The 23,933-nt window shown below is 35.8% G+C and overlaps 1 protein-coding gene across 1 annotated transcript in view; it reads left to right on the top strand.

Moving 5' to 3' along the window:
* The window catches only part of DACH1 (dachshund family transcription factor 1), a 486,510-nt gene that overhangs the window by 343,918 nt on the left and 118,659 nt on the right, over nucleotides 1-23,933 (top strand). The window contains 2 exon segments of the mRNA XM_027775957.1: nucleotides 9,577-9,712; nucleotides 14,475-14,609. Of these exon segments, the coding sequence (XP_027631758.1) occupies nucleotides 9,577-9,712; nucleotides 14,475-14,609 (271 nt within the window).

Below are 23,933 nucleotides of genomic sequence, written 5' to 3'. Positions count from 1 at the left end.
ATCCCGGATCTGGTGGCTTAAACTCACGCCAGGTGCGTGTGCGTGCGTGCCCAAGATCCCGAGAGGAGAATGGAGGAGAAGGGATTGTGGCGTGGCCATTCCCCCTGGGGGGTGATTTCTCACTTTCTGTCTCTCTTGTCTCTCTCTGCCTGTCCGGCGAATGCACGTGCCCTACAGTAAAAACCTCTTCAAAAAAAAAAGAAATGCTCTCTTTCCCCTCTTTTATTTATTTATTTTTGAAGGTTTTTGCTACTGGGCACGGGTGCTCATTGGAGAGAGACAGACAGTGAGAGGGCAAGAGTGAGTCACTCCCCAGGGGAGATGGACATACCGCAATCACTTCTCCTCCTTTCTTCTAGGTTTTTGTGCATGCATGCACACATGACCAGTGTGATTTTCAAGCTGCCAGGTCTGGGAGTGAAACCACAGTTGACCATGTGGGAGTCCAACATCTTAAACACTATGCCACCTGCTGACCACCCCCCACCCCCTGCTGCCTCAGAGCTAACTATACAGGAAACGCAAGGGACAGAAACATAGAGATGAACTAGAATTATGAAAGAAACTACAGATGAGAGCCATTACAGTGGTGACTTCTACAGATATATGCTGTGTCTTATTAGATAACAGAGTTAACTTTAAACATTTCCATGCACAAAGAGAAGAATGCCAATTAATAGCATTGCTGGTTAAATCTGAACTTACTTTTTTCTCTGTGCTCTCTTCTCCTTAACCTACTCCCTTGGCTGTGGAAAAGGAGGAAATACTACCTTTTAATTGAGATAGTAGCATTTGAATCAGCTGGTGTTGCAACAGAAATGCAATGTTCTGTGATGCTGGACCACAGAGGAAGGTCCTGGGTTTGTGTTCCAGGTTAGCATCCCATGGTCTCCTTGTGCATACTAGGTGTGTGTGCAGGTGCTCATTATTCAGCTTGAGTCTGGGGATGGATAATATTATGAAGGCCCTGTTAGGGGTACCTGTCTCTCTTTCGTCTTGGAAAAAATAAGCAAACTTAAAAGATACTAAAATTGAATTTTACACAGGATTGATTACAATTACTGAGTCAAGATTTTATACACACACACATAATGCACACACATATAACACACACACATATAATATACACACACACACATATATATGTTGATATAGGACACACATGCTCGCTGGAGAGAGATGGAGAGAGAGAGTGAAAGTGAGGAACACCCCCTTGTTCTTGGAAAGATGACTCAGTTGCAATCCCTTCTCCTACACTGTTCTCTCAGGATTTTTGGACACACACCCACATATGCCTGGAGTGCTTTCCAAGATCCAGGTCTGTACTCAAACTGGGCAGTCAGCCAAGTAGGATCTAGCTCCCTTAACCATTATGCCACTTAGCTGCCCCTACTTTGCAAAGTGGCTATGTTAGCAAGTAATAATCTTTTTTTTTTTGGAGAGGTTTTTGGTATAGAGCGTGTGCACTTTCCAGAGAGACAGAGAGAGACAGAGAGAAAAAAAGCAAGAAATCACCTCCCAGAGGCGATGGCCACACTGCAATCCCTTCTTCTCCATTCTCCTCTTGGGATACTGGGCATGCATGAACAGGTGTCCGGCCTGAGTTTAAGCCACTGGGTCTGGGACTCAAACCGTGGTTGACTATATGGGAGTCCAGTTCCATAGCCATTACACCAACTTCTGGTCCCAGCAAGTAATAACCTTAAAAGATACAAGACTGCCTAAAGTTTCATACAAATGGGGGGAAAGTCTCTTACCACCCCTGAATAAGTTACAAAAGACAACAGGAAAAATAAAGTTGTTTTAAGATTTTACTCATGGATTTTATTCTTTTTATATTCAGCAACATTGATATTTCTTGAGTTCCATCATGAAAATGCATTTTAAAACTATGTAACTCTCCATAAAGTCTCAGTCTAGGACCTTTGAGAGATAATTTTAATGGTAGTTGCCTGGTCCTCCTCTGATGTAATATGTTAGCATCATATATTCTCTCAGAAGTACTTTTTGGTGGCATTTTCCTAAATCCAGAGTTTGATTTATAGTAATTTATCTTCTGTGGGGATTTTTTCTGGAGCAAGAAAATTTGCATGTAACATTTAATCAGTGTAAATGATTCTGTGCTTTACTAACAATATTTACCAGTTGGCAATATATGTTCCACGGAGGAAGGGATTTTTGTTAGTTTTATTTACTTGTGTATACTTAGAACTGAGACTCCTGCTTGGCACATAGTAAATACCTGTTGAATGAATTTAAGTCTGAGTTGTCTTAAGGCTCTGGAGTTTGAGTTATATAAATAAAGTTCTGATCAATGTCATCAATTTTGTAAATTAAAATTTTTATTAAGATAACTTAAGTAACTTAGAAACATCTGTTTTTCCACTTCTGTATCATACTCGGTTATGAAATCTCTACCTGAAAAGAAATAAAAAATTAAGAAACTTAAAAAGAGAGTAAGATAGAGTTAAATGAAATAAACCTTTAGAGAACTGAGTTGTGATTATTCGTACTTATTCTAAGAAAATATATTTTTTGTTGCCAGAGGGCATGTGCATGAGAAAGAGAGAGAGAGAGAGAGAGAGAGAGAGAGGTGCAGAGGGGAGTGAAAGCATCCCCAAATAGAGTGTGTTATGCTGCAATCCTTTTTTCCCTATATTTTTCCATCCTGTCAGGATTTTAGACACAAACATACATGATCCTAGGACTTGAGCAATAGTCAGTCATGTGGGCTCCAGCTTCCTTAACTGTTGTACTACAGAAATGGCCCTGGGAGATATTTTAGTTTGGTAAAATATGATGTATTTTTGTGTTGGACAGGAGGCAGCTGAAATAATGCAAATTTTTAGTGTTTAATTAAACATGTATATGTATTGCTGAAAATTTATATTTTATTTTAGAATTTTAGAGAACAATTCAATTCCATTATATTCTGACTCTTCCTAGAGATCAATGCTTCTCATTCTACCCAAAGGCAGTCAGTGCAGCTTTTTCTTTGTTGTCACTCTGTTAGCATTAGTTTATTAGTAAGACCTTTTTTGTCCTCGGACAAGAATATTTCTCTTAACTTTTCATTCATATTGTGGTGAGTTTTATAAAGCTGGAACATTGCAAAAGATTGTGTTTTATTGATTGGTGGCGTTGAAGCAGGACTATAAAGCAGTGTGTTGAAGTATTAAATTAAATATTCTTCCTCTCTGTCCTATTTCAGGCCCATCTTCGAGGTTAAAGGGTATTATACAAATGAAATGATAAATCCAGTTTACATACTTTCCCTATAGACATTGAATCGCTTCATTCTTATTATGTCTGAATAAAACTCATTATCTATTTTGTTTCAGTAATAATTATGGGATTCCTCCCAAGCAATTCTTACTGTCTCCATTATTCTCCATTTTATAGAATACTCTGGAAAGGCAAGCATATAAATATGATAAAAGAATTAAGCTGTTGAAATAAATTAATTTATTGTGCAACAATGTATTCAAACCTTACTTGCTCAATGGATTTTACTTTAATGAAATTCTTCAAAGAACAATACATCATGTTCCAAAGATTGAAATTATACATTAAGTGAAATGACTGAATATGTTGTGTCTCAATTTATAGAAAGTTTCAATAGAATAGTTAAGCTTTAAATCATAAAAATTTGCATAAATTAAAATATTTTTCTTAAATAAATGTATTAATTATTGTCCTTGTATCCTTTGTTCTTAAACACAGAACTATAATTAAAGTAAAAGTAAGCTAAATCTAAATTAAATGCTACAATTTTATTCACATTTACGAATCTTAACCTATGTTTTTAAGAGGCATTTTACATTAAGATTTTAGTCCAATTTATTTTTTATCTAGAGTAGTGTATGATCCTTAGAGTATTTTTAATGCATAAATAGGTGAATAATTCATGAATTAAAGGAATCACCACGGAAATTTTGAAATAAATATATGAACTAATGAAGCATTTTTTCTACTTATGTGGAGAATGTTAAAATAAACAAGGCATTATCTTTTATGGCATAACCATTGTTGCTTGAGCTTATGCATTAAATATTTATGTGTCTTATGAGTTAAATTTCTTAGAAAAATCATATTCTCATGTTTTCCATTAACATGAATAAAGACTTATTATGACAGAGAAATCGTGTTTTTAAAATGATTTTAGAGGGATCGTTTTATGTCAAGATAGTAACTTATCTACACTCAGTCAAACGTGTCACTGCAAGTAATATTGCTAATAAAATTATTAAGCAAAATATTAAAATGTATTTCTAGATAAACATTGAGTAACCTCTTAAAATAGAATGGTTAATTTACAAAATTCTATTCATATAAAAATATTGGAGTGTTTTTTTGTCATAAACATATTACATATTTCTATACATTCCTATTGTTAAAAGCTAAATATTTTAGGAATTATCTTTAAAGTTTAGACAAACTATGTGCCTCTTTACCAGAATTTTGTTTGATTTTTGGAGAGGTTTTTGCTATAGGGTGCGTGCGCTCGCCAGACAGACAGACAGAAAGCAAGAAATCACCCCCCAGGGGGGATGGCCATGCCGCAATCCCTTCTCTTCTATTCTCCTCTCGGGATATTGGGCACACACGCACACATGCCCAGCGTGAGTTTAAGCCACTGGGTCCGGGACTTGAACTGCAGTTGACTACGTGGGAGTCCAGTGACATATAGCCATTATGCTAACTGCTGGTCCCTCTTTATCAGAATTTTGAAAAATTAAAGAATATATCTCTCTTGGGAACCAGCAGTTAGCGTAATGGCTATGTCGCTGGACTCCCACGTAGTCGACCGTGGTTCGCGTCCCGGCCCCGGTGGCTTAAAATTCACGCCGGGCGCGTGTGCGTACGTGCCCAAGATCCCGAGAGGAGAATGGAGGAGAAGGGATTGCGGCGTGACCACCCCCCCTGGGGGGTGATTTCTTGCTTTCTGTCTGTCTGTCTGGCGAGCGCACGCGCCCTATAGCGAAAAAACCTCTCAAAAAAAAAAAAAAAAAAAAAGAATATATCTCTCTTCTGGTATGCAATTAACTACTGCATAGTTCATTAATATTGTACATTTATAAAAAGTTGTACAGTTTTATAAATCTGTAGTCTATAATAAAAGCATAAATATGCCAATGGAAATACAAAATCGAATCTTTGACTGATATGTACAATCCAAGATAACAATTTGGTTTGGAATTTCAAAGATATGATATGAGCTTTATTAAAGGGTAGGGATACATATTAAGAAAAAAATGGTAATTCCAATTGCTTTAAAATTAACCTTAGAAGATAAGTAACTTTTGGCATCCAGAGGTTTGTTCCCTGTTCTTTTAAATTATGTATGTGTTTGTTTCTTAAAAATTTAGGTCATTTGTTTGCCATGCGGACTAAAGGATTTAGACATTTTAGAAACATAACATGATTTATTTAGTTTGTTTGGAAAACAACCGATAAGGTGTTATTATTATTTTTTTTTGAGAATTTTTTGCTATAGGGCGTGTGCACTTGCCAGAGAGCCAGGGAGAGACCGAGAGAGACAGAGAGACAGAAAGAGAGAAGTCACCCCCCGGGGGGATGGCCACGCCACAATCCTTTCTCCTCCATTCTCCTCTCAGGATCTTGGGCACACACGCACACGCGCCCAGCGTGAGTTTTAGCCACCAGGTCCAGGACTTGAACCATGGTTGACTACATGGGAGTTCAGCGACATAGCCATTACCCTAACTGCTGGTCCCTGTAATGTGTTAATTTTTCATGTTATTTGAGACATAAGTCTGAAAGTATTTTTATCTCAAATTGCGTATTTCAATGCCATTGTTCCATAGTATCATATAATGTAACAAACGGCTGATGTGCTATGAACTTTGCTGAATAAGCTAATTTTTAAATTTAATATGTGAAATAATATTTGTCTCCTTTACTCCCTGTTTCCTATGTCTCTTTTGTCTCCTGCGATTTGCTCATTTGCAGACTTTCAAGTGGGACTCATGATTTGAATTGAAAAATATACTGTGTGTTGCTTACATTTATCTCCATATCAGTCAATTTTGTTACTTGCACAAAACAGTGCACTTAATTCTTTACCTCTGATCAATTACAGTAAAGAGCTCCTGCTATAGTAAAATATCAATAGTCAAAATAGAGCTTTCAGTGGGAGGGACTTACTATTCTTTATAGAAGCCAAAGTGCATACTTCAGATCAGTTTAAAAACACCTAATGTTCAACAAGTTACCATTACAATAAAATTCTAGCAGACATTCAATCTTTTGAGAGTATAATTTTATTGAAATTTCTGTTTTTTCTTTATAATATAGTTTGATCTTGAAAGTCTATTTTCATTAAATTTGTTACAGTAGTATTTTATGTTTTATGGAGTATATAATAGAAATTTTTTTTATTGGATCAGCAGATGGCATAACTGGACACCCACATAGTTGATCTAGGTTAGAGTCCTGCACCCAGACTGGGTGGCTTGAAACTCACTTCGAGTGTGTGTACACGTGTGCCCAAAATCTACAGAGGAAAAGGGATTGTGGCATGGCCATCCTCCCTGGGGGAGTGTGATTTCTTGCTTTCTGACTCTCTGTCTCTTCTGGAGAATGCACATGCCCTATAGCAAAAATTTCTCTAAAAACAAGACAAAACTATTTTATGACATTGATATTAGAAGAGGGCTTGGCCATTCTTTTGCAGTTGTTTTCATTTTACTTGTCATGTTCCTCAAAGCTGAAGCCACAGCTTATCTTTTGAACATATTATTGACAATATACAGCAATTAAAATAGCATGACAAAATCAGATCTTGATCCAGGTTGTGTATTAAAATCAGAACCCTGAATAAATCCTGAAATCAGGGGCCCACTTCAGACTTTCACTGTCTTAGTTTCTGGAATCTAGAAGTCCAAAATCAAGATATCAGCAGGACCACACTCTCTCTGAATTCTAGGTGGGATTCGTTGTCTCTCTGTAGTTTCTGTTGGTTGTGGTAATTGTTGGCATTCCTTGGCTCATAGTTGCATAACCCCAGTCTATGCATCCATCTTCATGTGACATTCTTTCCTCATATCTTCACATATTGCAAGGACACTTACCATGTTAAAGAGCCCACCCTACTCTAGTATGACCTCATCTTAACAATTACATGTGCCCATCTATTTCCAAATAGATTCATATCCCTAAGTATCAGATGTTTGGAACTCAATGTACCATATTTGGAGACATAGCTCAGCCATAACATTCAATAACCAGAGTCTCTGAAAGTGATGCTCAGGCACAGGTATGTTTAAGAACATGCCAAGTGATTCTGATGTGTAGTAGGATTGGAAACCATTGTGGGGCTAATGGTACCCTGTCACCGAAGATGCATATTATCCTCATTCTCACTGATAGTATAAAGCCTTGAGCCTCTCTGCTTTTCATATTAAGTTAACCATAACTTGAAAGTAACTTCCTACTGTCCAGTTTCTGATTTTTTTCTTTTCAATTTTTAATGTCTCTTTCTTTAAAAGAACTTTATTTCTCCTACAAATAAGAGAGGCTAAGAGAAAGTTAGAGATAGACAGCACCCCTAACACAGTCATGATGCCACAACCCACGCCCAGCTCCAGCCAGTCTCAGCTTATGGCATGTCTGTGCCAGTGTACTCAGGGAGGTCTCCAGACTCAGATGTGGAACCTTCCCCAGTAGGTCAGCCTTGCACAGCATAGTATTCTATTTCCATGCCACTATCTGGTCCTTAAAGTCTTTTCTTTTAGTATTTGCATCTTTCGCCAAATAAAGACTAATTTATGTATTATTTATTATGTAGAAGTTTACATCTACACTATTAAACATTTCTTAATTCTTGTAAAGGTAGTTCATCAATCCCTATGTCTCTTAATATCTGCAAGTATAAACATCCTGATGCTCAAAGTAGAAACTATTAACAAATGGTTTTACCTTATCTCTTAATGGTAACTCTTTATAATAGCTCATTAGAAGCATTTTATACAGTGTATTTACACATTAATCTAGTGGGAAATGTATAGAGCAGTCAGAAGAGCATGAAGTGGATAGGTGTGTTGACATAAAATAACTTCAGAAAACATGATACTAAATTTACCTGGAACTACCTAATATATATTTCATTAATTTTTCCTTAATACATTTGTATGGTTAATTTGGATGTAGGGGTGATAAGCCTGAGTTATTTGAATCAACAAAATTTACTATAATCTCAAATAATCCATTTCCATGAAATATTATGCCTTAAAATAGGACTAATCTGAACATGTCTGGAGCAATGCCATGTTGAAATAACTGTTTACAACTCCTCTGGTATTATTATGATGGCTAATCACATTATTAATTTACATACTAAATGATCCTTAGTTACTAAGATAAGAGCACATATTTGAAACTTTCTTCAAAATGGTAAGTGTTGGGAACCAGCAGTTAGCATAATGGCTATGTTGCTGGACTCTCACGTAGTTGACTGCGGTTCGCGTCCCAGACCCGGTGGCTTAAAACTCACGCTGGGCGCGTGTGCGTTTGTGCCCAAGATTCCTAGAGGAGAATGGAGGAGAAGGGATTGCGGCGTGACCATCCCCTCTGGGGTGGTGATTTCTCGCTTTCTGTCTCTATGTCTCTGTCTGTCTGGCGAGCGCATGCGCCATATAGCGAAAACCTCTCCAAAAAAAAAAAAAAAATGGTAAGTGTCTACAGTTTATTCCTTCATTCTCTGAATTCTTTGTTGTTTAATGGGTTCTTAGCTGTGTGTGTGTGTGTGTGTGTGTGTGTGTGTGTGTGTGTGTCTGTGTGTGTGTGTGTTTTTGCCACCAATAGGTGGCATGAAGGTTAAGGAACTGGATCACAGATGGTAGTCTGTGTAGTTCAAGTCCTGGACCCAGTGGCTTGAAAATCAAGCAGGGTGCATGTGCAGGTGCCCAAAATCCAGAGAGGAGACTGAAAGAGAAGTGACTGTAGCACGGCCACCCCTCTGAAGAGTGATTTCTCACTCCTTTGCCCCTCTGTCTCTATCTGGTGAGCTCACGAACCCTATAGCAGGAACTAAACAAAAAAAAAAAATTCTAGAAATAAATAAAAATTTACCAGAGGGGACCTGTACGAGAGAGAGAGAGAGAGAAAGCCCCCCCGCCCCATCTAGCACAGTACACTCAATTCCTTCTCCTTTTTGGATTGGGCATGCACATGGATACAGCTGGTGTTTTTCAAACTGTAGGCCAAAGACTCACACAACTCCACAGTTGGCTATTCAGCCCCTTAGCTGGTTGTACACTTTTGGTTGCCTTCTTTTGGCTCACTGTTTCTCCAAAGAGGGGACTGACATTTGGCACTACTGCAGTCATGCTGACCTACAGAACCATAATTTCAAAACTAGTCTGTCTCTGTTTTGACTTTGCTGAAGATAAGATTTTATTATTATTTTTTAAAAAATTAACTTCAATGCTGACTTAAACGATGTGCTTATTCTCTTCATATTTCTCATTTGTTAAAAAAAGAATCAACATTCGTTATGCAAAGGTCCATGTAATTTATGTCTTTTCTACCTCCTTCCCTCCCGCCGTGGTGTAGGAGCGCGTTCCTGACAGCCCCTCGCCTGCGCCCTCTCTGGAGGAAGGCCGGAGGCCCGGCAGCCACCCGTCCTCCCATCGCAGCAGCAGCGTGTCCAGCTCCCCGGCACGGACTGAAAGCTCTTCAGACAGAATCCGTAGGTCTCATACTTTTTACTTGTCACCATTTTAAACTTTATTAGGTGCAGCTGGCTTTTCTAATCAAAATGCCCCCATTCCAAATAGATCTCAGATGTATCATGTTCTGAAGCTCTGTAGCAATAGCCATCTCTCAAAATTATGTTTCCCGGTTTGCAATATCGTGGGGTATGATACTACATTAACAGGTTCTGATATAAACTCCCTCGCTGGTGCCACACATAAAGATTCAGCTATGAAACGAAAGTAAGTAACCTTCTAAATGGGGTTCCGAAGTAAATGCCGCCCACTCTCAAACACCTAGGATCTAAGTACACTGTTCGCAGATTATTCAACTTCATTCCTTCAGTTCCATCTCTGTCACTTTTGAATTTCACACATTTTAAAACTTGATTCTTGTGTAAGTGAAAATATTCATTAAGAGGAATCGAAGAAATAGAATTCAAAACAACCGGTTTTTTAAGAAATATTTTTAGACATTCAGATCAAAGGATTAAAAATAGGAAATAAACTGAGTTTTAAGATAGCAATCAGACATAATTTATTGTCATTATTATTAAAAATGTAACAGTAGGATTATATTTTATTTCATCACATTTTCAATCTATTAAACCTTTGTCCTCTTGGCCAAGGAATTTAAGAGTAAACCATCATTCAGTCAATGTGGTGATTTTGTGTCTGTACAAGAATCCAAGATTGTTTTTCTAATTAGTGACAGAGTACAGCTTGGTAGATAAAACCAATATTTATTGTATTACTTCCAAATTTTATTATTTTATGAAATCATGTTTATAGTATAAACTTCATGTTTTATACATAATTTATTGGAGTTATTTGGTTATTGAGGATATTTTTGTAATAGGAAAACAACTCCTAAGAAGTGTCTTTAAAGGTCGTAAAGAACATTTTTTTAAAAGAATTATTTTATTTAACATTTATTTATTTTAATTTGACCAGAAAGGGACTAAGTGAGAGAGGGATAAAATGAGAGAGAGAAAGAGAGAGAGAGAGAGTTAGAAAGCAAGCCACCAGGTCCAAGAACTCAAATGATGGTGGGCCACGTGGGAGTCCAACGCACTTAACCACCACGTCATCTGCTGGCCCCAAGATTTTATTTTTTTTTTAAAGTAAAACCTAATCTGGAAATTGTTGAATAAGACAACTTTAAGATTAGACTGACTGGTGTATAATAAAATTCTAATTACAATAGGAAATAATTGTAAATTATATAATTCAATATAATTCTAAATATAAATACTTGATTTGGTCTTCCTACAATATATTTTTCTAATTTTCTAAGACATGCTTATAACTGTTTATTATAACTTGATAACTGTTCTCAAATCAATAATAACTTTTGAGGTTGGCATATTCCAGTTCCTACATAAAAACATATTTCAATTAAAATATTTTCTGTATGCTTTTATACTGTGCTGACACTAGAATCAGAAATTAATGATGAATATTGGTTTTATTTCTCATGCTTATATACGATCATTTCTTTAGAAAAGTGCTATCCTGGGGGCTAGCAGGTGGTGTGGTGGTTGAGAGTGTTGGACTCCCACATGTTTGACTGAGGTTCCAGTGCTGTACCTGGTGGTTTTCTTTCTCTCTCTCTCTCTGTCCCTCTCTGGTCCAATTAAAAATAATTACATAAATGAAGTTAAATAAAATAATTCTTTTTAAAAAAGATGCTATCCTTCCAGAGAAAGAAAAAGTATATTTTTTGTTATACTTAAATGGAAATGATGGTCAGGTTGCGGAGATTTAGAAGAATTTTGTTACACATTTATGTTATTCATGACTGTCATCTTTTTGTTTTTGACAAAAATAGAAAAAAATGTAGTCTGGGACCTATTATAACTATACAAATGGAAACACATACACATGCAAAAACATATATAGCATGCATATTTATGTGCACATATGTATTTTATTGTATTGTGTTATTTTTAAATAACTTTAGGCTAACACAATATTTCAATACAATGTAAATTATTCTTAAACGATCATCACCAAGTTTCATCTAATCTGTCAAACAATCACTCTCGAATAAGGATATCTCTATACAGGTAAAAGGCCGCCTGGTTTCCCTAGATATAATGCTTCTTTACCTCAAATACTTTATTTTCTATAAGAAAGGAATTTCTCTTATAGAATCACAGAACACTGATAAATAAGTTAATGTTATTATAGTACTATTCTCTAAAATATATACTTTATTTAAATTTCATCACAACTAATGTCTTAATAAATAGCAAGATGTTTCTATTTCCTGATTTAAAAGCCAATCTAGGATCACACATTGCAATTAGGTGCCACGTCCCTTTACTCTCCTTTAAACTAGAACTGATTCTCAGTTTTTTCTGTCTTTCGGAACCTCTTCAAGAATACAAGTCGAGAACTAGCAGTTAGCGTAATGGCTATGTCGCTGGACTCCCATGTAGTCGACCGCGGTTCGCGTCCTGGACCCAGTGGCTTAAAACTCACTGGCGCGTGTGCGTGCGTGCCCAAGATCCCAAGAGGAGAAGGGATTGCGGCGTGACCACCCACCCCCCCCGGGGGGTGGTTTCTCACTTTCTGTCTCTATGTCCCTCTCTGTCTGGCGAGCGCAGGCACCCTATAGTGAAGATCTTTCCAAAAAAAAAAAAAAAAAAAAAAAAGAAAACATCAAAAGATTGCAAAGAAATATTAGAATATTAAAACAACACTCTTTGGCCATCAACTAAAAATTAAAAATATAAACAAAAATGAAAAACAAAAAGAATCTTTTCACCTAGAAATAAACAGAAGATATTATATTTCTGTCAGCCATCTTTTGGGTAAGGGGAAATACAACAGAAATTACACAATTGTGAAACCAACTCAGTGAGAAAATTTCATAGCCTTAAATTCCTGTGTGTGTGTGTATTTAATTTCCAGAGGGCATATGCACTCACCAGAGACAGACAGACAAAGAGAGAAAGAAAGCACCCCCAGTGGGGCATGGTTACGCTGCAACCCCTTCTCCTGTCAGGATTTTGGGCACACAAACACATGCCTCAGTATGTTTTTCAACAATTGGTGGCTGAGATTCACACCATGGTTTCTCATGTGAAATATGGCTGACTCCCTTAACCAGTAGGCTACCAGCGGCCTCCTAAGTTCCTATATTATTAAAAACAAATAGGCTAGCAAGTGGCATAGTAGTCAAGATGACTAAATCCCACATGACTGACTATGTGGTTCAAGCCCAGGACCTGGCAGCTTGAAAACACATTGAGCACAAGTGTTTGTGTGCCCAAAATCCTGAAAAGAGAGAAAAATGGAAGAGAAGGGATTACGGTGTGACCATGCCCCATGCAAGGTGTACTTTCTTGCTTTTCTCTGTTTCTCTCTCCAGCAAGTGTGTGTACCCTCTGGAAAAGTGGACAAAAAAAAAAAAAAAAAAAAAAAAAAAAACAAGTCATTTGTTTAGTAGATTGTCACTGACTTTAGATTTTCTGATGTCCCTCACGATTAAAATTAGTTTATGCATTTTTGGCAGGAATCATGTAAGTATGATAGTGTATTCTCAATGAATCATTTCAGGAGGCATATGATATTCCTACAATATTGGTAATCACTTTATCATTGTGATAAAGTGATTACCAATAATAATAGCTTTCTTTTTTTTTTTTTTAACATTTGAGCATAGTAAATATCTTGTGAGTACTTAACTATCTTCAGAATAAGACACTAACTTCAGTGTCTTCAGACTATGTGAGTGATAGTTGCCATGTGATAATTCTCAAAATATTTATATGATATTTTAGAATTTATGAAATAATTCTTCCCTAGATTTTTTTTCACAAAACCAAGATTTTCATTAAGTGAATTTATTGACTGCATTTTTAAAATCACAAGTTTGCTCTTCCACATTATCAATTTCAATAGTGACAGATTGCTGTTACTAAATAATTTTAAAAAGAAAGTAATTATTTTAATCCATTGACCACTTAATAGAAATATTAATTTTATTTTGAATTTTGAATTCAATAATTTTTAAAGAGTTGTTTAACTTTATTTATTTAGCGGAACAGAGGGAGGTGGGAGAGAGAGAGGAAAATTGAGAAAGCAAGTCACCAGGTCTGTGACTTGAACCATAGTTGGCCTTATGGGAGTGCAGTGTTCTCAATCACTATGCCATATGCCGGCCCCAAGTTCAAAAAATTTTTAAAGATATTATTTGGTATCTATTAAATGTATTATATTGACTAAAACAAAATGCAAATGTTGAAACCATAATTCCATGCCTTTGTTTGTGTAAAATTGCAATCTGACCTTTCACACATCTAGAATATAAATTATTAAATTTTTATATTCATAATGTTGAAGAGCACTCTAATATGAAATTGGAGTTCTTGAAAACTTTAGGAAGGCTGTGTACTACAGAGAATTTAATGCATTACATTACTAATTGAATACTTCCATCAATGGTGGTTGATGTGGTATGGCCATTCACAGTTATTTCAGCCACTTATAAAATCTTTTATGTGAAATAACAATAAAGTAAAATAGTGCCATTTTCAAGATTTTCTGCTTATCTTCAAGAATTAGCATGATTTTTCATTTTCACAGTTTTTAGGGATAGGTTATAATTTTAAATTTTGATTATAATTTTAAAGTTAGACCATTATAGCTTATTTAGTGTTGAGCCTAGAAGGGTTTAACTGATTTGTTTTATTGAACCTTGTGTATTATGGTGTTTCTGTGTTTGTTCTTTTGTTTCTGCCTGAACAGCTGTCCATCAGAATGGCTTGTCCATGAACCAGATGCTGATGGGTTTATCACCCAATGTACTCCCTGGACCCAAAGAGGGAGACCTGGCTGGTCATGATATGGGACATGAGTCAAAAAGGATCCATATTGAAAAAGGTAAGATATTATGATGTGGCTTTGCTTTTCCTATTCAATATATGAATTAAATTTTAAGCAAAGGCTAAGGTATATTTCTACATCATGTCAAATGATAGTATATTAACATTTAAAAACCCTACAATGCTAAATAGAAATTAGGGCTATTCAACAGAAGAGAAGTATGAATAAAGACCTGCTCCTTTTCTCTTATATAACAACAGGTAAGTGACAATATAATCCTAGTATATTTTTCAAAGAGGAGAATTGTTTGTTCTGATTGTTATCTCTGAGTTACTGAAGTCTGTTATTTGTCTTTCTCAATGCCTTCAGGGTTACTGTCATTTTACTTAGCATTATGGAACAACAACAATATACAAAGGATTATTATCAGCCTTTTGAGATTAAAGATATGTGGTCATTGGACTAATAAGGAAATAGAAGTGAATCTTATCAGTCAATGTTCTACTAGTTGTTTCAGAAGTATGTGTTAGAACAACAAAACCCAGGTAGTACAAAACTGGAAGAGTTTTCTATTAATTTGTTAGTATCAACTAGCCCATTTTCCCAGGAAAATATGTGTTTTTTTGTATCCTAAGTTATGAAGTGATTTCATGAGGAATTTGAAATATTGTTTTATTTTACATGCTAGAAATATATGCTGACAGACATAAATACAGGTTTTCAAATGATAAGTTTTGAATTGTGACCATAGAAATCTCTTCACCTCTTTTTCATATTAACTTAAACTTTTAAAACTTGTTAACTATGGACTGCATGCTATGCTTATATTTTCAACGTCAATATTGAATAATCAGAAAAAAGATTATTTCTTTGGAAAAGATACTTACACAAAGGATATAACTAATCAACTCTCAAAAAGGAAAATAAACATAATTAGGTATTTAAATAATTAACCAAACAGAAATGTGTTTCCCCCAGAAAAAGATTATTTACAAAAAATAAAAATTCTTACATGAAACATTTTTCCCACTCAACATGAAAATAGCTCTGTTTTAGGTAGAAAAAGTACAGTATTTATGCAAAGTAGATTATCTGCACAATGGAATGTCAGTGAAAAGAAGGACAATCCTTCCTAGTCACTAATAGGTTAAAATCTAGGCATAATTTAGAAATAGCAACATTAAGTAATTTTCTAATTACCTATTTTGGAATTTAACATCAAGTTTTATTGCTAAGTGGATTCTTTATAGTGCATCACTCTTCCAAATGGTTTCTGAATTTCTGATTTAAATTTTTCTATAAAATTTTTTCATTAATGAAGAAAAATATGTTATATAAAGATATTTGCACATTATATGTATTTTTTTGAGAGTTAGTTTTTGCTGTAGGGCGTGTGCGCTTGCCAGAAAGACAGAGAGAGACAGAGAGATAGAAAGTGAGAAATCATCCCCCAGGGGGGATAGCCACGCTGTAATCCCTTCTTCTCCATTCTCCTCTAGGGATCTTGGGCATGCACACATACGCGCCTGGTGTGAGTTTAAGTCACCAGGTCTGAGACTCGCACCACGGTCGGCTACATGGGAGTCCAGCAACCTAGCCATTATGCTAACTGCTGGTCCCACATATTATATGTATTTTTTGACATTTACTTTTTTTTTGTTTGTTTTGAGAGGTTTTTGCTATAGGACACATGTACTTGCCAGAAAGACAGAGAGAGAGAGACACAGAAAGTGAGAAATCACTCCCCAGGTGGGAGGCCATGCCACAATCCCTTCTCCTCCATTCTCCTCTCAGGATCTTGGGCACACACATACATGAGCCTGTCATGAGTTTAAGCCACCAGGTCTGGGACTCGAACTGCGGTCGACTACATGGGAATCCAGTGATATAGCCATTACACCAACTGCTTCCCTTGACATTTACTTTTAATATTTAATCAAAAACCCATTCTGAGCTATATTATGAAGGGTGGAATGGATTAAAGTCTAAAATTTCATGGGAAGATTCAAGGTTTGAGTAATAACATGTTAAGCGGAAGAATTAACTGTGTAGATTCAGCAGCCATTTTCCATAAGAACTCAGCAAAAAAATAAAGCACTGTAGAAAATTACTCGAGTTATATTTTCCCAAGGATAGTATTTAGTTGGTTTAACTCGAGTTGCGTAAGAGAGAGGCTAATGCACATACATAATGAAGTCAAGATATTAGAGCGTAATTTTCTTTTAGAACTCTGGTGGAGAAGGACTGCGAGTAAATGCAAAAGTTCAGATACGGTAGAGAAGAGAACACACTACACTGTCACTGAAATAATGAATCCCACTGGGATTTTTGGTGGAGACCTTTGGATTATCTGTACCCATGCTCTTCAAATTGAGTTGACCTATAATTTTTCACAACTGTTTCTTTCTTATAATCCTTGAGTTCAATTTATCTATCTATATCTAGCTATGTAGCTAGCTGTCTATCTACTTATTGTTCTGTCAGCATGAAGCATTTAAAAAAAAGTAATATGCTAGATGAATCAAGGTACCTATTGGGCCTGTTATTTGGGCATTATTTCTTCATTATGTGTCTTCCATTACAAACTGTAAACTCCTTGGACTCATCTGTGTACTCTATTTGCTTTAAGCAGATAGACAATCTTTAAGTGCATACTGATCTGTACTGAATTACTGGAAGAATCTGAGACAGAGAAAGAGAGTTAATGTAATTGTGAAGATTACATTCATTAAGGATTAACAGCAAGGCAAATGGTGGAATTATTTGACCTTTACAGAGTAGATTTATATGAAACATAGTAGAACATTTTGACCATGAATATACATGAAAACTTACTATATCGCTAATGGTACTTCTTAACACATTTTCTAAATGGTTTTGCTGTCAGAACAAAGACCTTCACTGTATCCCAACAATATCCCAACGTTTTAACATGTATTTTATAAAGGAAAATAAACTGTTAACATTCCCCCTAGAAATGTGAAACTGCTATTGATGTAGATCTGTAATCATGGAAAGTTTGATAGATTTTGCTACCATTATGGTGTTTTCTTATATCATGCCCTTTTTCTTGCATTCATGTTCTCTCTTTTATCTACTTTTAAGCATACTGAATGAATAGTAAATATTCATGGGCCTTCTAGATTGATAGAGTCTACTAAATTAAAAATTGTTTTCTTTCATGACTGCATTTATCATGTGTCTCATAATAGCCCTGTAACTTCTTACTACTCATATCTGTATTAAACAAGTGACTTCACTTAGAGACATTTGTAGAGAAATTAATTATATGTTTGTGTCATTTTAGGCTTGAACTTCTTATACGTAATTTTCTGCCTACCAACTAAATCATTCAAAAATGACAATTTTTAAGAAAATATTGATACTAAAAATAGATACTAAAATGCATTTATATGCTGAGAAATCTCTGTGGCTTCTGTCTTAATCACCAGTAACTTTTACACTTTTACACATTTTATATTCTTCCTTTTACAGTTTATTTTACTTATGATAGAGTATGCTTACATGTGAGAGAGGAAGAGAGAGAGGGAAGCATCATTGGGAAGGTCTTGTAACACCATGGTTCGCTTTCCCTAGCCCTCGAGCTCCTCAAGACCTTGGGCATGCACATGCCTGATGCATTTGCAGGCCCACTGGGCAGGGGTTCTGAATCCGAAGATGGCCAGCTGACTTCCAGCACTGCACTGACTGTACCCCCAAGCTGGAGCCATTTTACATTCTTTTAAATATTAAATAGATATGGGATCCATTCTGTTGAACAACAACAACAACAAAATTGTCATCATCAGCTGTACAACCAGTAGCTTTACAACATTGGAGTTCAAAATATCAACTGCTAAGTAAATTTCCTCTTTCGAATTTTTATAAAGAACATTGTTAAAGGGCTTTAAGCCTAGGGAGAGTTTAATTACAAGATATTATAAATATAAATATAAAAAATGAGTTGTTTTTTGAAGAAGTAATAGACATACAGTATAACTGCAGTCAAGCACAAGAAGAAATGCTTTTAAGATGATATACTTTGAGACCAGAAAGTTGTGTGGTGGTTAAGGCACAGGACTCCCACATGGCTGACTGTGGTTTGAGTCCCGGACCTGGCAACTTGCTTTCTCACTTTGCCTCCCTCTGCCTCTCTCTGGTGAGTGCACATGCCTTATAGCAAATTAAAAAAATAATAATAAAATGAAATAAATAATTATTCAAACAAGATTATAAGTTGTAATTCAATTCAAGAGTTTTTCAAAGATATGTGTGCTGGTGCCAACTCTGGTACAACACATAGTGTGGCTTAAAAATGATCTTATGTCTGGGACCAGCAGTAGGGATAATGGCTATGTCACTGGACTCCTACGTAGGCTACCACGGTCTAAGCCTGGACTCGGTGGCTTAAACTCACGCTGGGCGCGTGTGTGTGTGTGCCCAAGATCCCGAGAGGAGAATGGAGGAGAAGGGATTGCGGCGTGACCATCCCCCCTGGGGGGTGATTTCTCGCTTTTTGTCTCTCCATCTCTCTCTGTCTGTCTGGTGAGCGCACGCGCCCTATAGCAAAAACCTCTCCAAAAAAAAAAAGGAAAAATAGAATGATCTTATGCCTTTTAACTTTGCCAAACGTTCTGGGTTCTGTAGGGCTTTGGGGTTTATAAAACATTGCTGATATTTGCCTTAGTCTAAATATAGTGAAGTAGGCAATAATAATTGATACTTGACTTAGATTAGTAGACTGATTGTTTCTTAATGCTGTACTTTTTGGTTTATCCCCAATACACTGGTGTATTGATGGTTATTTTACACTGTTTCCTTCTTGCACAGTTTATTTTAGGTTTTCCCTAAATTTCTGCCACTTTCAACATGTTTGAGGGCTTAGTCTGTAATTTAGTATCACTCTTTTTAAATTATGAAATTGATTCAATTTTACTTACTGAAAGTTTATTCAATGTTATATGCTAGTGCTTCTTATAATTATAAAAAATATAAACATTTATTGTTAGGATTACTGTTGAAATACTCAATTCATATTAGTGTATTTCAGTCTTGGATTAAGTATTCCAGTGTGACATATTCAATTAGCAAATACTTACTGAAAATCAAATATACAAAAGAAACCAAAGTGCAAACATTCTTTCTCTCTCTCCGTCACCCTCACACTCTTCTCTCTATTCCACTCCTTTTCTTTCACTCTACCACCTTTCTTTACTATAATTTTACAATTTTTTTTCTAAGCATGTAGCCTTACTTCCCCTATAGTTAAGATTTTTTGCTTCATTTTTTTCCAAATAAGAATTTTTTATTCACTGGTGACTCCTGAAGGATACTGGCATTTTTAGACACAGAGCTAATGTGAGAATAATTAGGAAATACAGTTGATTGGCCACATTTCTTTTGTGCCATCTTCTGCTTATTGGACAGTGCTAAAGGCTTCCAATGTTTAACAACCTTGGATAAAAGATTTTCATCTTTTACTTGCAGGTGGAGGACAGAGCATAAAGGCAACAAAATAGTTAGCAAACTGGCCATATCTGGATTTCCTATGCTAGTATTCTTAGCATCCAATATTTTAAACCATTTTCGTTTAAAGAACTACTTGAAAAACTGAGTATGCCATTACATTTCTCAAGTTTGTGAAACTTGACTATGTTTAAATTTATTTAGGGCCAGCCCCATAGCCTAATTGTTAAAAGACCAGGTCCCACATGGCTAACTTAGGTTCATATCCCAGACCTGTTGTCTTGAGAAGTATGCCAAGCATTCCCTAAATCTCCACAGGTTGAGGAAATGGAGAAAAAGAGATTGTGGTGTGACGAGTGCCTCATTGAGGAGTGTTTTGTTTCCCTCTCGCTCTCTTTCTCTCTTCTCTCTCTGGTGAGTGCATATGCCCTCTGGCAACAAGAACAAGTTTATTTATTTATCTATCTGTTTATTTATTTATTTCATGAAAAAAGAGAAGCATGAGAGAGTGAGAGAGAGAGAGAGAGAGGACAGAGACATGCTCAATAGAAGCTCACACCATGATCCTCTCCCCAGCTCTTCAGTCAGTCAGGATCATGGGCAAACTTGCGTGTGTCAGGGTTGTGTACCAGTTGACTTGAGAACAGAATCCTGATCTCCCATATGCTTATAGCACTGCAGAATATTATGCTCCTTCTGGGTGGGCCACTGTGGTTGTGCCTGTGGAACTAACTTTTGAAATTCATTTCTTTCTACACATTTCTCACTCCTTAAAACTTCTAACATTACTCAAATTAGGATTGAATCTTTAAAAATGGCTTTCTTCATTTGAATTACAGATCTGACCTTACACAAATGAATTAATAATAAATGTTAAATACATATACAGATATGTGTATATATGACGAGATGTCTTTTCTTTGGAATTTTCTATATTTTGATCTTATTAACACACATTTTAGGACCTTGAGTATTTCTATCTTCAAAATTCTCTAACCTGCAACTTCTCTTTGATTTATGTCTCTTAGATATATATTTTTTTCTTGGCACATCTCAAAATCTGTTAAGAAATATTCTTCCTAAATATTACCTACTAACTTTTCTTTTCTTCTCTGTGTCCAAGCCTGTGAATAAAGGTGTTAAACTCAGTGCTGATATTTTTAAAAAGTTTTTTTTTAGGTCTTTACCATAGGGTGTGTGTGCTTGTTGGACAGAGAGAGAGAGAGGGAAAGTGAGAGATAGCTCCCCAGGGGAGATGGCCATGCTGCAATCCCTTCTCTTCCATTCTCCTCTCAGGATGTTGGCACCCGTGCCTGGTGTGATTTTGAAGCTGCCGGGTTTGGAATTTGAACCGTGGTTGACCATGTGAGAGTCGAGCTATCCTAGCCAATACACCACCTGCTGGCCCTTAGTGCTAACATTTTAATTCTGTAATTTATAGCACTGGACAGTGACAAACTTCTCTGGGTCACAGATCTCTTTCTTAAGTAGACCATAGATTTCATATATAAAATCACAGCTTAGGTGAAACTTTCTTGAGACTCCAGTTTTATTATTTTATTAATTGTAATTTCTAGAAGCCGAGCTTATGGTAATATTTCAATGACAACTTAAGAGCATTCTTACTATAATATTTTCAGAACAACCCTGTAATGATGGGCAAATGGTATAAAATATGGGACTTAATGTTTGTTGTTAACCCGATGAGCCTTGACTCTCTCACCACACTAAACTTTCAAATTTCTCAAGTATCCTCTATTCTTTCCAAGATAATATCTGTGATATTATACTCCTCCTTATCCATTACTTTGGAGCCCTAATTTCTCTTTCAGCAGTCTTTTCCCCTTTTTATAGGTAGCATAGCGTCTGGCATTAGTGGGCACCATAAATTTATCTTTTGAGTTAAATGAGATAATGGAGTGCTTGATCCATATAAATATTCAATAGAAACCATTAGTACTCCCAAATTAGCTAATGGGCGTGTGGTTTTATTATATACATGAGAAAATATAAATGATGTAAATTACTGATTTAGACTATTATCTGTTTATATTTTATAACATCATAGTTATCATGGTTTATACTGGATACCAAATAAAAAGTTTGAATTTGTCATGTAGCAGAGAGTCATTTGTTTACATTTAACAAGATTATAAGATGCCCAGGTTGTGAAGTAAAAAACTGCTGAAGTAAATATGTTAATGGCTAATTCGATAGCTGTATGGAGGGAGTACAAATGTGTCTGACTGTGGGAATCACTAGATGTTAAATGTGAATAGGTTACAAAAATCAAGTGAGATCTTATCTAATGGGTAGGAATTCTGTCTTTGGACTATGTACACATGCCACTTGTCAAGTGAACTGCTTACATTTTACACAAAGTTTACATTTTCCAGAAATTTGTTTTATATAATTCATATAACTATTATTGATTTAAAATAGTTATCATGTAGATGACCTCAGTTGTTTCTTCAGTACATCTTTTCTAAGTTGATTTTAGTAATTGTTTTAGATATTTAGGAAGTTCAGTCATTGGGGCCGGCAGATGGCATAGCAGTTACGTTGATGGACTTCCACATGGCTGACCTTGGTTTGAGTCCCAGACTCAGCAGCTTGAAAATCACTCTGGGCATGTGTGGATGTGTGCCCAAGATCCCAGCAGGAGAATGGAGGACACAGGATTGTAGCGTGGTTATCCCCTCTGGGGGTGATTTCTCACTTTCCCTCTCACTGTCTGTCTCTCTTTCTCTCTGATGAATACATACACCCTAAGGCAAAAGCCCTTAAAAGAAAGTTAAGTCATATTAGTATTGCTTGGTAATTTTTATGAAGTCTATGTCAAAGAGACTTGAGAGCATTTAATCTTGTAAATGTACTATATACAGCTACAGCAGTTTTAGTTGTGATCAAATAAAATGTTTTCCCTCAGAGGAAAACCATTGAAGACTATTAAGACTATTCTTGATGTCTTTGTGGTAGGTGTGGAATGACTCACTTTTTCACTGATTAAGAAGTATTTTTATGTAGTTGTGCCAATAGCTAATTTTTATAGCATTAGAAGTGAGATGGATAGCAAATTATTAGTCAATTAACATATTAGTTCCACTTATAAATTTGCTTCATTTAATGATTTATTTATCAATCACTATGAATGCCCTTATTTTATTTCTTTCATGTAAGATGTTTATTGGATAACTTATGATTTGGCTTAATGAACTGATTATGTCTAGTTTTTTATTCTGCAGTTTATTGGCAGATTGCCTAAACCATGGATTTCTCTCTATATTTGCTAGTTTCCACTTGACATTTTGCATAGTCTGATATGAAAGTGATGTACAGGGAATGTGTACATTTTTCAATATGTCGACTGGAGAGTTTATTCCAAATTGAAACTTCACTTGGGAAATAGTAGCTTACAATTCAACATTTTTAATGGAGCTGAAACTATTTTTATTTTGTACACTTTTATTTTGAAAATGGTCAGATTATTTTTCCCCCTTAAAGAATTATAGGATCAGCCAGTGGTCTGGTGGTTAATGTGACTGTGCAATTTGACTGTGAGGTCTAGTGGCTAGAAAAATATGCTGAGCATGTGTGGGTGCATGCTCAGAATTCTTCAAGGAGGGAGAAACGGAGAAGTGATTGTGGTGTGAACATCACCCACAGGTGGTGCTTACATTCTCTCTCTTTCTCTCCAATGAGCACATGTGTCCTCTGGCAGATGAAAACAAAACAAAAAACTATAAAAAAAAAAAACAACAAAAAAACACTTTCCCTCATTCCTTGATTAGACTAATTGAGAAATGTACAAAAAAAAAATTAAAAGTTTATCAAGAAGTTACTTTCTTCAGTCTAAATATTTACAAAATACAACATCCGCATTTCTGCTGATATTTGGTTACTGTATATGTTACT

The sequence above is a fragment of the Tupaia chinensis genome, unplaced genomic scaffold, assembly GCF_000334495.1.
Source record: "Tupaia chinensis unplaced genomic scaffold, TupChi_1.0 Scaffold000620_1, whole genome shotgun sequence".
Classification (NCBI taxonomy): Eukaryota; Metazoa; Chordata; class Mammalia; order Scandentia; family Tupaiidae; genus Tupaia; species Tupaia belangeri.
This window is presented reverse-complemented; position numbering and strand designations above follow the sequence as displayed.